The sequence below is a fragment of the Schistocerca americana genome, chromosome 2 (assembly GCF_021461395.2).
Source record: "Schistocerca americana isolate TAMUIC-IGC-003095 chromosome 2, iqSchAmer2.1, whole genome shotgun sequence".
NCBI classification, from domain to species: Eukaryota; Metazoa; Arthropoda; class Insecta; order Orthoptera; family Acrididae; genus Schistocerca; species Schistocerca americana.
Genome location: NC_060120.1, coordinates 32341869 through 32356852, shown reverse-complemented (window position 1 = coordinate 32356852; position 14984 = coordinate 32341869). Strand labels below are relative to the sequence as shown.

Below are 14984 nucleotides of genomic sequence, written 5' to 3'. Positions count from 1 at the left end.
GAGGCTTTGCACAGAATCAACGAGGGCTGAAATGTGTGGAAAGCACAGGCAAGAAGAAGGGACAGAATGATAGAAGAGGCGTCAAAACATCAGGGGAATAACTCTTTCATGTTACTAGAGGGGGCTGTAAAGGGTAAGGCATAGATTGGAATACCGCCAACAAATAATTGAGGGAGTAGGTTGCAATTAATACTCTGAAATGAAAAGGTCGGCAGTGGAGAGGATTCCGTGGGCGGTCACATCAACCCAGTCAGGAGACCGTCGACAAGGAAAGAAAAAAGTATCTTCGAGGATACAAATATTTTACTATACCAGCTACAGGGTCATTTCTGTCCAGGGAGATTTGGTGTCACCTAAGCAGAACACGAACACTCTACACCAGCTAAGGCTACCTGACACATACGGGTTGTAGTAGATTAACCTTAATAGCAGAATGGATCACGGACCACACCATCCTACAGTGCTTCGAGAGGAGATTCCCTGAGAAGCGGAGTTTTATTTCTTAGCCAATTGCAGTAACTAAGACTTCGCGTAGCAGGTGTTGCTAGAAACCAGGGCCACGGCGTTTTGTGCACAACGCCTCTCTTGCAACGTCTGCCAGTGGAGTTTGTTTAGCATCTCCGCAACGCTCTCTCGCCAGCTAAACATTCCCGTTACGAAACGATGCATGAGCTGTTAAGCTGACTGTTGGATCTTCTCTGACCCCTTTATCAGTCCTGCTTGATAGGGACCGAGCGAGGTGGCGCAGTGGTTAGCACACTGGACTCGCATTCGGGAGGACTACGGTTGAATCCCGTCTCCGGCCATCCTGATTTAGGTTTCCCGTGGTTTTCCTAAATCGCTTCAGGCAAATGCTGGGATGGTTCCTTTGAAAGGACGCGGCCGATTTCCTTCCCCATCCTTCCCTCACCCGAGCTTGCGCTCCGTCTCTAATGACCTCGTTGTCGACGGGATGTTAAACACTAATCTCCTCCTCCTTGATAGGGATCCCAGATAGATGAACAATACTCAAGAATCGGGCGAATAAGCGCCTTATAAGCCAGTTCTTTTCTGGATGATTTACAATTCCTTAAGATTCTTCCGTTGAATATGAGTCTGGTGTGTGCTTTTCCCACTATCTGTTCTATATGGTGATGAGGCGTTTTTCCATCAGCTAGGCTGTGAGTGGGGACCCACCTGTCTTGCCGTGTGCCTGCGCGTCTTTCCATCAGCTAGGTTGTGAGTGGGGACCCACCTGTCTTGCCGTGTGCCTGCGCGTTTTTCCATCAGCTAGGCTGTGAGTGGGGACCCATCTGTCTTGCCGTGCGCCCGCGCGTTTTTCCATCAGCTAGGTTGTGAGTGGGGACCCACCTGTCTTGCCGTGCGCCTGCGTGTTTTTCCTTCAGCTAGGCTGTGAGTGGGGACCCACCTGTCTTGCCGTGCACCAGCGCGTTTTTCCATCAGCTAGGTTGTGAGTGGGGACCCACTTGTCTTGCTGTGCGCCTGTGCGTTTTTCCATCAGCTAGACTGTGAGTGGGGACCCACTTGTCTTGCCGTGCGCCTGTGCGTTTTTCCATCAGCTAGACTGTGAGTGGGGACCCACCTGTCTTGCCGTGCGCCCGCGCGTTTTTCCATCAGCTAGGCTGTGAGTGGGGACCCACCTGTCTTGCCGTGCGCCTGCGCGTTTTTCCATCAACTAGGCTGTGAGTGGGGATCCACTTGTCTTGCCGTGCGCCTGCGCGTTTTTCCATCAGCTAGGCTGTGAGTGGGGACCCAACTGTCTTGCCGTGCGCCCGCGCGTTTTTCCATCAGCTAGGCTGTGAGTGGGGACCCACCTGTCTGGCCGTGCGCCTGCGCGTTTTTCCATCAGCTAGGCTGTGAGTGGGGACCCACCTGTCTTGCCGTGCGCCCGCGCGTTTTTCCATCAGCTAGGTTGTGAGTGGGGACCCACCTGTCTTGCCGTGCGCCTGCGCGTTTTTCCATCAGCTAGGCTGTGAGTGGGGACCCACCTGTCTTGCCGTGCGCCTGCGCGTTTTTCCATCAGCTAGGCTGTGAGTGGGGACCCACCTGTCTTGCCGTGCGCCTGCGCGTTTTTACACCAGCTAGGCTGTGAGTGGGGACCCACCTGTCTTGCCGTGCGCCGCGTTTTTACACCAGCTAGGCTGTGAGTGGGGACCCACCTGTCTTGCCGTGCGCCTGCGCGTTTTTCCATCAGCTAGGCTGTGAGTGGAGACCCACCTGTCTTGCCGTGCGCCTGCGCGTTTTTACACCAGCTAGGCTGTGAGTGGGGACCCACCTGTCTTGCCGTGCGCCTGCGCGTTTTTACACCAGCTAGGCTGTGAGTGGGGACCCACCTGTCTTGCCGTGCGCCTGCGCGTTTTTACACCAGCTAGGCTGTGAGTGGGGACCCACCTGTCTTGCCGTGCGCCTGCGCGTTTTTCCATCAGCTAGGCTGTGAGTGGAGACCCACCTGTCTTGCCGTGCGCCTGCGCGTTTTTACACCAGCTAGGCTGTGAGTGGGGACCCACCTGTCTTGCCGTGCGCCTGCGCGTTTTTACACCAGCTAGGCTGTGAGTGGGGACCCACCTGTCTTGCCGTGCGCCTGCGCGTTTTTCCATCAGCTAGGCTGTGAGTGGAGACCCACCTGTCTTGCCGTGTGCCTGCGCGTTTTTACACCAGCTAGGCTGTGAGTGGGGACCCACCTGTCTGGCCGTGCGCCTGCGCGGTTTTCCATCAGCTAGGTTGTGAGTGGGGACCCACCTGTCTTGCCGTGCGCCTGCGTGTTTTTCCATCAGCTAGGCTGTGAGTGGGGACCCACCTGTCTGGCCGTGCGCCTGCGCGTCTTTCCATCAGCTAGGCTGTGAGTGGGGACCCACCTGTCTTGCCGTGCGCCCGCGCGTTTTTCCATCAGCTAGGTTGTGAGTGGGGACCCACCTGTCTTGCCGTGTGCCTGCGCGTTTTTCCATCAGCTAGGCTGTGAGTGGGGACCCACCTGTCTTGCCGTGCGCCTGCGCGTTTTTCCATCAACTAGGCTGTGAGTGGGGATCCACTTGTCTTGCCGTGCGCCTGCGCGTTTTTCCATCAGCTAGGCTGTGAGTGGGGACCCAACTGTCTTGCCGTGCGCCCGCGCGTTTTTCCATCAGCTAGGCTGTGAGTGGGGACCCACCTGTCTGGCCGTGCGCCTGCGCGTTTTTCCATCAGCTAGGCTGTGAGTGGGGACCCACCTGTCTTGCCGTGCGCCCGCGCGTTTTTCCATCAGCTAGGTTGTGAGTGGGGACCCACCTGTCTTGCCGTGCGCCTGCGCGTTTTTCCATCAGCTAGGCTGTGAGTGGGGACCCACCTGTCTTGCCGTGCGCCTGCGCGTTTTTCCATCAGCTAGGCTGTGAGTGGGGACCCACCTGTCTTGCCGTGCGCCTGCGCGTTTTTCCATCAGCTAGGCTGTGAGTGGAGACCCACCTGTCTTGCCGTGCGCCTGCGCGTTTTTACACCAGCTAGGCTGTGAGTGGGGACCCACCTGTCTTGCCGTGCACCTGCGCGTTTTTACACCAGCTAGGCTGTGAGTGGGGACCCACCTGTCTTGCCGTGCGCCTGCGCGTTTTTACACCAGCTAGGCTGTGAGTGGGGACCCACCTGTCTTGCCGTGCGCCTGCGCGTTTTTACACCAGCTAGGCTGTGAGTGGCGACCCACCTGTCTTGCCGTGCGCCTGCGCGTTTTTCCATCAGCTAGGCTGTGAGTGGAGACCCACCTGTCTTGCCGTGCGCCTGCGCGTTTTTACACCAGCTAGGCTGTGAGTGGGGACCCACCTGTCTTGCCGTGCGCCTGCGCGTTTTTACACCAGCTAGGCTGTGAGTGGGGACCCACCTGTCTTGCCGTGCGCCTGCGCGTTTTTACACCAGCTAGGCTGTGAGTGGGGACCCACCTGTCTTGCCGTGCGCCTGCGCGTTTTTCCATCAGCTAGGCTGTGAGTGGGGACCCACCTGTCTTGCCGTGCGCCTGCGCGTTTTTCCATCAGCTAGGCTGTGAGTGGGGACCCACCTGTCTTGCCGTGCGCCTGCGCGTTTTTACACCAGCTAGGCTGTGAGTGGGGACCCACCTGTCTTGCCGTGCGCCTGCGCGTTTTTACACCAGCTAGGCTGTGAGTGGGGACCCACCTGTCTTGCCGTGCGCCTGCGCGTTTTTACACCAGCTAGGCTGTGAGTGGGGACCCACCTGTCTTGCCGTGCGCCTGCGCGTTTTTACACCAGCTAGGCTGTGAGTGGGGACCCACCTGTCTTGCCGTGCGCCTGCGCGTTTTTCCATCAGCTAGGCTGTGAGTGGGGACCCACCTGTCTTGCCGTGCACCTGCGCGTTTTTACACCAGCTAGGCTGTGAGTGGGGACCCACCTGTCTTGCCGTGCGCCTGCGCGTTTTTACACCAGCTAGGCTGTGAGTGGGGACCCACCTGTCTTGCCGTGCGCCTGCGCGTTTTTCCATCAGCTAGGCTGTGAGTGGAGACCCACCTGTCTTGCCGTGCGCCTGCGCGTTTTTACACCAGCTAGGCTGTGAGTGGGGACCCACCTGTCTTGCCGTGCGCCTGCGCGTTTTTACACCAGCTAGGCTGTGAGTGGGGACCCACCTGTCTTGCCGTGCGCCTGCGCGTTTTTACACCAGCTAGGCTGTGAGTGGGGACCCACCTGTCTTGCCGTGCGCCTGCGCGTTTTTACACCAGCTAGGCTGTGAGTGGGGACCCACCTGTCTTGCCGTGCGCCTGCGCGTTTTTACACCAGCTAGGCTGTGAGTGGGGACCCACCTGTCTTGCCGTGCGCCTGCGCGTTTTTCCATCAGCTAGGCTGTGAGTGGGGACCCACCTGTCTTGCCGTGCGCCTGCGCGTTTTTACACCAGCTAGGCTGTGAGTGGGGACCCACCTGTCTTGCCGTGCGGCTGCGCGTTTTTACACCAGCTAGGCTGTGAGTGGGGACCCACCTGTCTTGCCGTGCGCCTGCGCGTTTTTACACCAGCTAGGCTGTGAGTGGGGACCCACCTGTCTTGCCGTGCGCCTGCGCGTTTTTCCACCAGCTAGGCTGTGAGTGGGGACCCACCTGTCTTGCCGTGCGCCTGCGCGTTTTTCCACCAGCTAGGCTGTGAGTGGGGACCCACCTGTCTTGCCGTGCGCCTGCGCGTTTTTACACCAGCTAGGCTGTGAGTGGGGACCCACCTGTCTTGCCGTGCGCCTGCGCGTTTTTACACCAGCTAGGCTGTGAGTGGGGACCCACCTGTCTTGCCGTGCGCATGCGCGTTTTTACACCAGCTAGGCTGTGAGTGGGGACCCACCTGTCTTGCCGTGCGCCTGCGCGTTTTTACACCAGCTAGGCTGTGAGTGGGGACGCACCTGTCTTGCCGTGCGCCTGCGCGTTTTTACACCAGCTAGGCTGTGAGTGGGGACCCACCTGTCTTGCCGTGCGCCTGCGCGTTTTTACACCAGCTAGGCTGTGAGTGGGGACCCACCTGTCTTGCCGTGCGCCTGCGCGTTTTTACACCAGCTAGGCTGTGAGTGGGGACCCACCTGTCTTGCCGTGCGCCTGCGCGTTTTTACACCAGCTAGGCTGTGAGTGGGGACCCACCTGTCTTGCCGTGCGCCTGCGCGTTTTTACACCAGCTAGGCTGTGAGTGGGGACCCACCTGTCTTGCCGTGCGCCTGCGCGTTTTTACACCAGCTAGGCTGTGAGTGGGGACCCACCTGTCTTGCCGTGCGCCTGCGCGTTTTTACACCAGCTAGGCTGTGAGTGGGGACCCACCTGTCTTGCCATGCGCCTGCGCGTTTTTACACCAGCTCGGCTGTGAGTGGGAACCCACCTGTCTTGCCGTGCGCCTGCGCGTTTTTACACCAGCTAGGCTGTGAGTGGGGACCCACCTGTCTTGCCGTGCGCCTGCGCGTTTTTACACCAGCTAGGCTGTGAGTGGGGACCCACCTGTCTTGCCGTGCGCCTGCGCGTTTTTACACCAGCTAGGCTGTGAGTGGGGACCCACCTGTCTTGCCGTGCGCCTGCGCGTTTTTACACCAGCTAGGCTGTGAGTGGGGACCCACCTGTCTTGCCGTGCGCCTGCGCGTTTTTACACCAGCTAGGCTGTGAGTGGGGACCCACCTGTCTTGCCGTGCGCCTGCGCGTTTTTACACCAGCTAGGCTGTGAGTGGGGACCCACCTGTCTTGCCGTGCGCCTGCGCGTTTTTACACCAGCTAGGCTGTGAGTGGGGACCCCACCTGTCTTGCCGTGCGCCTGCGCGTTTTTACACCAGCTAGGCTGTGAGTGGGGACCCACCTGTCTTGCCGTGCGCCTGCGCGTTTTTACACCAGCTAGGCTGTGAGTGGGGACCCACCTGTCTTGCCGTGCGCCTGCGCGTTTTTACACCAGCTAGGCTGTGAGTGGGGACCCACCTGTCTTGCCGTGCGCCTGCGCGTTTTTACACCATCTAGGCCGTGAGTGGGGACCCACCTGTCCTGCCGTGCGCCTGCGCGTTTTTACACCAGCTAGGCTGTGAGTGGGGACCCACCTGTCTTGCCGTGCGCCTGCACGTTTTTACACCAGCTAGGCTGTGAGTGGGGACCCACCTGTCTTGCCGTGCGCCTGCGCGTTTTTACACCAGCTAGGCTGTGAGTGGGGACCAACCTGTCTTGCCGTGCGCCTGCGCGTTTTTACACCAGCTAGGCTGTGAGTGGGGACCCACCTGTCTTGCCGTGCGCCTGCGCGTTTTTACACCAGCTAGGCTGTGAGTGGGGACCCACCTGTCTTGCCGTGCGCCTGCGCGTTTTTACACCAGCTAGGCCGTGAGTGGGGACCCACCTGTCCTGCCGTGCGCCTGCGCGTTTTTACATCGGCTAGGCTGTGAGTGGGGACCCACCTGTCCTGCCGTGCGCCTGCGCGTTTTTCCATCAGCTAGGCTGTGAGTGGGGACCCACCTGTCTTGCCGTGCGCCTGCGCGTTTTTCCATCAGCTAGGCAGTGAGTGGGGACCCACCTGTCTTGCCGTGCGCCTGCGCGTTTTTCCATCAGCTAGGCTGTGAGTGGGGACCCACCTGTCCTGCCGTGCGCCTGCGCGTTTTTCCATCAGCTAGGCTGTGAGTGGGGACCCACCTGTCTTGCCGTGCGCCTGCGCGTTTTTACACCAGCTAGGCTGTGAGTGGGGACCCACCTGTCTTGCCGTGCGCCTGCGCGTTTTTACACCAGCTAGGCCGTGAGTGGGGACCCACCTGTCCTGCCGTGCGCCTGCGCGTTTTTACATCAGCTAGGCTGTGAGTGGGGACCCACCTGTCCTGCCGTGCGCCTGCGCGTTTTTCCATCAGCTAGGCTGTGAGTGGGGACCCACCTGTCCTGCCGTGCGCCTGCGCGTTTTTCCATCAGCTAGGCTGTGAGTGGGGACCCACCTGTCTTGCCGTGCGCCTGCGCGTTTTTACACCAGCTAGGCTGTGAGTGGGGACCCACCTGTCTTGCCGTGCGCCTGCGCGTTTTTACACCAGCTAGGCTGTGAGTGGGGACCCACCTGTCTTGCCGTGCGCCTGCGCGTTTTTACACCATCTAGGCCGTGAGTGGGGACCCACCTGTCCTGCCGTGCGCCTGCGCGTTTTTACATCAGCTAGGCTGTGAGTGGGGACCCACCTGTCTTGCCGTGCGCCTGCGCGTTTTTCCATCTGCTAGGCTGTGAGTGGGGACCCACCTGTCTTGCCGTGCGCCTGCGCGTTTTTGCATCAGCTAGGCTGTGAGTGGGGACCCACCTGTCTTGCCGTGCGCCTGCGCGTTTTTCCATCAGCTAGGCTGTGAGTGGGGACCCACCTGTCTTGCCGTGCGCCTGCGCGTTTTTGCATCAGCTAGGCTGTGAGTGGGGACCCACCTGTCTTGCCGTGCGCCTGCGCGTTTTTCCATCAGCTAGGCTGTGAGTGGGGACCCACCTGTCTTGCCGTGCGCCTGCGCGTTTTTGCATCAGCTAGGCTGTGAGTGGGGACCCACCTGTCTTGCCGTGCGCCTGCGCGTTTTTCCATCAGCTAGGCTGTGAGTGGGGACCCACCTGTCTTGCCGTGCGCCTGCGCGTTTTTGCATCAGCTAGGCTGTGAGTGGGGACCCACCTGTCTTGCCGTGCGCCTGCGCGTTTTTCCATCTGCTAGGCTGTGAGTGGGGACCCACCTGTCTTGCCGTGCGCCTGCGCGTTTTTGCATCAGCTAGGCTGTGAGTGGGGACCCACCTGTCTTGCCGTGCGCCTGCGCGTTTTTCCATCTGCTAGGCTGTGAGTGGGGACCCACCTGTCTTGCCGTGCGCCTGCGCGTTTTTGCATCAGCTAGGCTGTGAGTGGGGACCCACCTGTCTTGCCGTGCGCCTGCGCGTTTTTACACCAGCTAGGCTGTGAGTGGGGACCCACCTGTCTTGCCGTGCGCCTGCCGCAGCTCGTCGAGCGCCTTGGCGCTGCACAGTGGCGTGTCCACCTCGTACGTGTTGTTGAACAGGCTGTAGTCCACCTCGTACTCGCCCGTCTCCTTCTTGAACGTCACCAGCGGCTCGAAGCGGTGGCCCCACAGGATCTCGCTGGGCAGGTACGACGAGCGCGCCTGCGTCGTCATCCCCGTCGACTCGATCACGCCTGCACCACACAGCCACCACAAGCGTCACCAAACTGTGCTCCTCCCGTACAGCACGTAGGTTCAACAAATGTTCAAATGTGTGTGAAATCTTATGTGAGTTAACTACTAAGCTCATCAGTCCCTAAGCTTACACACTACTTGACCTAAATTATCCCAAGGACAAACACACACACCTTGCCCGAGGGAGGACTCGAACCTCCGCCGGGATCAGCATGTAGGTATAGGCCCTACAACCACCACACAACTAGTCAACTTGTCATTCCTTCTAAAGACGCAGCGTAAGACGAAGCGCTTGTCTATACAGGGTGGTGAAAAACAACTCGAGAACAACGTCAGGGTTGGGTAGAGGACGTCGAATTCAGTAAATTTTTTGCGATAAGCACAAGTTGGAGTTTTACCGGACTGGAACTGCGACGGTAGATTGGTTCAAATGGCTCTGAGCACTATGGGACTTAACTTCCGAGATCATCAGTCCCCTAGAACTTAGAACTACTTAAACCTAACTAACCTAAGGCCAGCACACAACACCCAGTTATCACGAGGTGACAGTAGAATGCCAGCCAATCAGCGACGAGCGTGGAACTATCTTGCGCCAGTTAATACCTGTTGTGCTAACGAAGTATTTAAATTAGCTGAAGATAATTGTCTCAGTTGAACCGACAAAACTAGGCAAACTTTAAATTTCTATCCCTAGTTGGTTACGTTGGTCTCGAATTTTCTGGGTAAAGGTTCGATATTAAATCAGCTACCGTAACATCATCAATTTATTAAGAAGATAAACTGCACTCCAGAAACAGCACTGCAAGAAATAATAAGACGGGGCGTGAGTCGTTCTTGGGTAGCTCAGATGGTAGAGCACTTGCCCGCGAAAACCAAAGGTCCCGAGTTCGAGTCTCGGTCCGGCACACAGTTTTAATCTGCCAGTAAGTTTCATATCAGCGCACACTCCACTGCAGAGTGAAAATCTCATTCTGCAAAAAATAGTCAATATGTGTTAGTATAACGTGCAGTATTACCAATAATGAAGTATACACGCCACGTGATTTAGTTTTTGATAAGCTACAGAATGAGTCAACTTTTATTCTAACAGAAGCACAAAAGGGCAGCAACCACAGCATAAAAAAAGCAGCAACTCTGACAGAAAAAACCGCGCTGATAGACTCGCACGAACACTTTCGCTTGTTGGACTACTTTCTGCACACTCATCATTGATTGGCTATTACACTATTGCCCTAGCTCCACAACGATACTTTTCCACCTATGGTTATTTGTAAATTTTGCTTGATTCGATTTTCCATATCCTGCTGTAGGTGTATGAGGTCGTTTCTCTCCACCGCGTATTTTCCTTACTGTTCTCATTTCATTTGTCGTACCGCAGAATGATCCACACTGTCTGATCAAAAGTATCCAGACACCTATTTGTGGACACATTATGGGATGTATATACTCTTCACCTTTATTGTGGCTTGATCTCTTCTGAGGACACAAACAATGACGTGTATGAATGTCTGGAGGAACAGGAGACCATTCTTCCTCAAATGCCGAACTAGAGAAGGCAATGATGTTGAACGTCGAGATCTGGAGCGAACTCGTCCCCAAGGTGCTCCACTGGGTTCAGGTTGGGAGTCTGGGCAGGCCAGTCCATTTCAGTAATGTTATTGTCCACAAATCGGTGCCTCACAGGTGCTGCTTAATGATAGGACCCATTGTCATGCTGATACAATGAATCAGCCTCTTCGAAATATTCGCCCACCTGACGCAGAACACAACAGTGTAAAAACTGTTTACATACTCCTGCATTTTAGCGTTTTCTTGAGCGCAATAAGGGGATCACACCGTAACCACAAGAAACACCCCCTTACCTTAACCACCTCCTCCGTATTTCACTATTGGCACTACGCCTGATGGCAAGTAACGTTGTCTAGACATTCGCCAAAACAAAACCCTTCCATCGGACTGCCAGACTATAGCGTGATTCATCACTCAATATAATACACTACCTCAAGCGTCGCTGACCACTGACAAGAGGAATGTGTGGCTTATGAGAGTCGACTTCGGCAGGTTTCGAAGGGTTGAAATGTCCCTCATGGATTTGTTACTCGTGTGACATCCAATAACTAGTCCACGTTAGAAGTGACTGATCTCTCCCAACCATCCAAAGCTGTTGCTGCCTGTCTACTGAGAACACTCTGCGCCTCCGTCCCCAGTGACATCTACTGGTCAAATCCGCATTACATAGGGGTCCCCGTATGTTTTTGATCAGACAGTATAGTACTCCAGGCGTACATCACCCCGTCCACCATTGATCGATGCACCAGTACTAGCAGTAGGAATTTCGAAAATGTCATGTCAGGAAGAGTTTCATGTGGAATGCTGGTATGTTCTTTCTGTGCGTACTTCTTTAATTGTTTCTTCGCAGGAAAGGCTGACTTAAAACACTTTTACCAAAAAAGAGAGATGGTTTAGTGGGACATGTGCTATGTCGTACAGGAATAGTTTATTTGGCACGAGCAGGAACAGCCGAGGGGAAAACTTTAGTGCAAGGTAAAGATTACAGTATGTGACATAACTATCGATGACGTTTTGTGTGTTACGCAAAGAAAAAGATATGCATTACATGGGAAGCTATGAATGACAGCAAAATATCAAACAAAAGGCTGACTTTTGAATCTGCGTATCCACTGCACTCTCTTCCTTTCTTATGCAATCCTCTTTCAAAACACAAATGCAAAAATTTTGTACAAACCTACTCGTTACAGACACATCCGAGACATCACCCACAATTCGGCGAAGACAATCGCGACCTACGTCTTCCAGTACCTTCCTCAGGACAGCAATGCACAAGCGATATCTAACTTTTTCTATTTGCCTCTCAGAAGTCTCACAGACCTGTTTTTTTAGATACCAATAGTGCTATAAATATCCTACAGTCTTTGTTATGCACTTAAGCACCAGGAGACACCACTGAAAACGTTTTCAGCGTTACAAGAGGACTCGGTAGGTGCGGCCTGCAGCCTCTGTCTGATTGGCAAGATAACAGAGGCCGCTGTCTGTCCGCTATTTTCAGAGCGGCGACACCTGCACAAGTAGGACGGGGAGGGGGATCGGATTCAGAAGCGCCGTGTCGCGAAGTATGCGTCTGCGCAATGATGTAGTTTGATCACAGGAAACGCAATGCACACACTCATGCTGCGCCAGGCTGCTGCGAAGCGTCACATACCGAGGCCCATTCATATTACCTGAAGGTCAACACTTTTGGTTCAGTCAGCTCATTTCCCGGCAATCGCTCCCACTTACCGTGACTTGGAATGAGGTCCACTATAAACTACCACATCTTAAATCGTAGCTGGCTTTAGAGTTGTTTTACTATTCTGCAGTGCAGAATTGTTGGCACGTTTCCATTACCAAATTGAAGCAGGAATCCTTCTCTATTTAGCGATCTTCACTATCCAGTAGCTACAGTTAGATCATAACAAAATGCAGTCAGAATAAGGCAGTTCTGCTTAAAAACGTCACCGAGTGAGATGCCGCAGTGGTAGGACATTGAATATACACGTGGGAATATTTGGGTTCAAATCGCCGTTCGGCCATCCAAATGCATGTTTATCGCGGTTCCACATGCTGGCCGAATCAGATTACTTATTTTGCCACTTGACGTACAAAACTGGGAGTTCTCTGTAAATGAAACGGTCCTCCATTGGTTCGTAGTCCAGTATGCACGGGTTATTCTTGTGCATTCCACACATGTACAAGCCCCAATGCAAACTGTCCCTCTCGTGATGAAGATTGGGACACAAGCGGCTGGTCCCATTACGTACATACCAGCTACATGAAGCGCACATGTCGCTGGTAACACTCAGTATTTGCACCAACGGCAGACCGCAGTTGGAATGGAATAACTGTTATTTCATTCATATGTATATCAAGAAAAGGAGTCAAAATGTATACGCTGTCTGCTGCCGACCGCTGAGGTGTCATTTGGGTGGTGTTGTGGACACGAGTGCTGACCGGTGATGATGGGCAGCTGTGATCCCGAAAAAACAAGACCTGACATCGATTAGGCGTATATTTAAAGGCGAGTCTGAAGATGGGGTTGGCAGTTCCGAAGTCAGTTGTGCATTAAAGAAATTAGAAACAGTAGTTGCAACCGGAGGATAATTTATTTACAACTGCAAAGCATTTGATAGGGTTCCAAGAGAGAATTTCTGGGAGTGCCTTCGAGAAGGGATGTACCTGAAGGGCTGGTAAGAAAAATCCAGATGCTGTGCAAGGACTGTACCAGCTGCGTACAAGTTGGAGAGGGACGATCTTCTTGGTTTGAGATCAAGAGTGGAGTTCAGCAAGACGCAGCATTCTCCCCACTACCGTCCATCACCTTTATGGATGGTATAATGGAGAAAATGAACAAAGGTTTTGATGAACTTAACGCAGTTGCCTTTGCTGATGATATCTTGATCAGGGCAGACTCAACGTGAGGAAATCGCTGTTCCAAAAATACAGTTTTCAAATTAACTTGACCAAGACAATAGTGATGGCAGCCAACAGAGATGTGGGACTAGGAGACTACCAGCTAGAGTGAGTAGTCAGTTTTCCGTACTTCTGAAGAATGATCTGCAGGATATTTTGATTAGAAGTGGATTACCAAAGGGATTTTGAATTCTACCAACAATTGGGAACAGTTTTATGGGATGACATATCCCAGGGAAAGAAAACTCAATGACGTTCAACAACTAGGCCTACTTCATATCAGTATTGACATAACAGTGTTCAAGCATGCACCCTCACAGAGCAAGAGTCATCGAGACTCCAGGCATCAGAAGTTAAATTGCTTAGATCCATTACCCAGAAAACCAAGATGGGTAAGTAAAGGGATGGGGAGATTAGGAAGAAAGCCAGAATGAAGACACCACTTTTAGACCGAATCACCACATCCAGACTACGGTGGTACGGAGATACGCGGGATGGTGCATATAGATTTACACTTCGCTTTCCCCATGATTCTTGTTGCACCATTTGACTCCTCATTACATTTACAAGTATGTATTTCTTTCGTCTAACAGTATGTGGCAGGACAATCACTAAAAGTGTAATGCCTGCACAGTACAGCCCATTTCCTAACTGCTGTCATTACGGGAGCAGCAGACAACATGGATGTGATCTTGAAGGACAGCGGTGAGCGACGCGGTTTCCAAGGTAGGAGGGAGTAAACATTGCGAATATTCATAGGACGTTGGTGGCAGTGCGCGGAGAGTGTACGTTATCACGAAAAAGTACTCTTCCAACACGACAACGCTTGCCCCCATATGAGTGCGAAAACAATGGCTGCCATCCCTCCAATAGGCTTCGAGGCACTTACTGCCAGATTCACCGTATTCTTCTGACTTGGTCCCTTCTGATCACCACCTGTTCGGGGCTATGAAGGAACCTCTGTGCGGACATCATTTCGCAGACCTCCTGGAACAGCAGTCCTGGAGGGAATGTGTAAACTTCAGGAAAAGTGACTAGAGGAGGGTCTACAGAAGTCAAAGGGGGCAAGTCAGGAGAATACGGTGGTGTATCAGAAAGGATACGGAACCCCATTTCAGCTATGGCAGTTGTGCTATTCCAGTTCGAAAGAGGCCATGCGTTATCGTGCTGCAGGAGCACTTTTCGTGATGATGCACACTCTCTATGCATTGCCATCAATCGACTGTGAATATCTATAGTGTTTAGACCTTCTCTCCATAGAAACCACGTCGTCGAGCGCTGTCTTGATCCCCAGACATTGTGTTCCCTCACGTAATGACAGCATTTATAAAAATGAGCTGCATTGTGCAGGGATTACACCTGTACGATTGTCCTGCCAGCTACGGTTAAAACAAAGTACTACATACTTGCAGCTGTAATGATGAGTCAAATGGTGCACCAGCAATGATGAGAAAAAATAAAGTGCAAATCAATATGGAACGCCCCTGGTATAATGATGGTGGAGCCTGCAAGAACATGCTGAATAAATATGGAAAGAGAAGTGGAAGGAAAACGTCATGCAGTAAGACTCAGAACCCGTTGGATGGATATGATCAATTATGATGAAGGTTTCTGGGGTCTCCAGCCGGGTGATAGTGTTGATTATCGCGGCGTTTCGGGAAATGTCACACTACCCATCTTCTGACGAAGTGTGGAGATTCGCGGAGAGCGGGGCGTTTATACGCGCCTTCTCCCCCCTCCACTAGTCCTAGGGAGGCTGCGGTGGTCCGGCCGCGGGCGCGCGGTGCTGGGGGTAGCGGCCGACACCGGCGGGCGCGTTCGGTTCTCGGTGTGGGCATTCTGCCGCGTCTGCGGCGGAGGGTGTTGGCGGGCGCGCTCCCGACGGATTGCCGCTATCGCAGGGTTCCACGCTGCTCTTAGTTGGTACCTAT

General features: G+C 53.9%; 1 protein-coding gene across 7 annotated transcripts in view; it reads right to left on the bottom strand.

Moving 5' to 3' along the window:
- The window catches only part of LOC124589717 (inward rectifier potassium channel 4-like), a 705609-nt gene that overhangs the window by 326253 nt on the left and 364372 nt on the right, over positions 1-14984 (bottom strand). For all 7 annotated transcript variants that reach the window (XM_047131589.1, XM_047131587.1, XM_047131584.1 and 4 more), the window contains exon 5: positions 8367-8585. In XM_047131589.1, coding sequence (XP_046987545.1) covers positions 8367-8585 — 219 coding nt within the window. The remainder of the gene's footprint in view (positions 1-8366; positions 8586-14984) is intronic.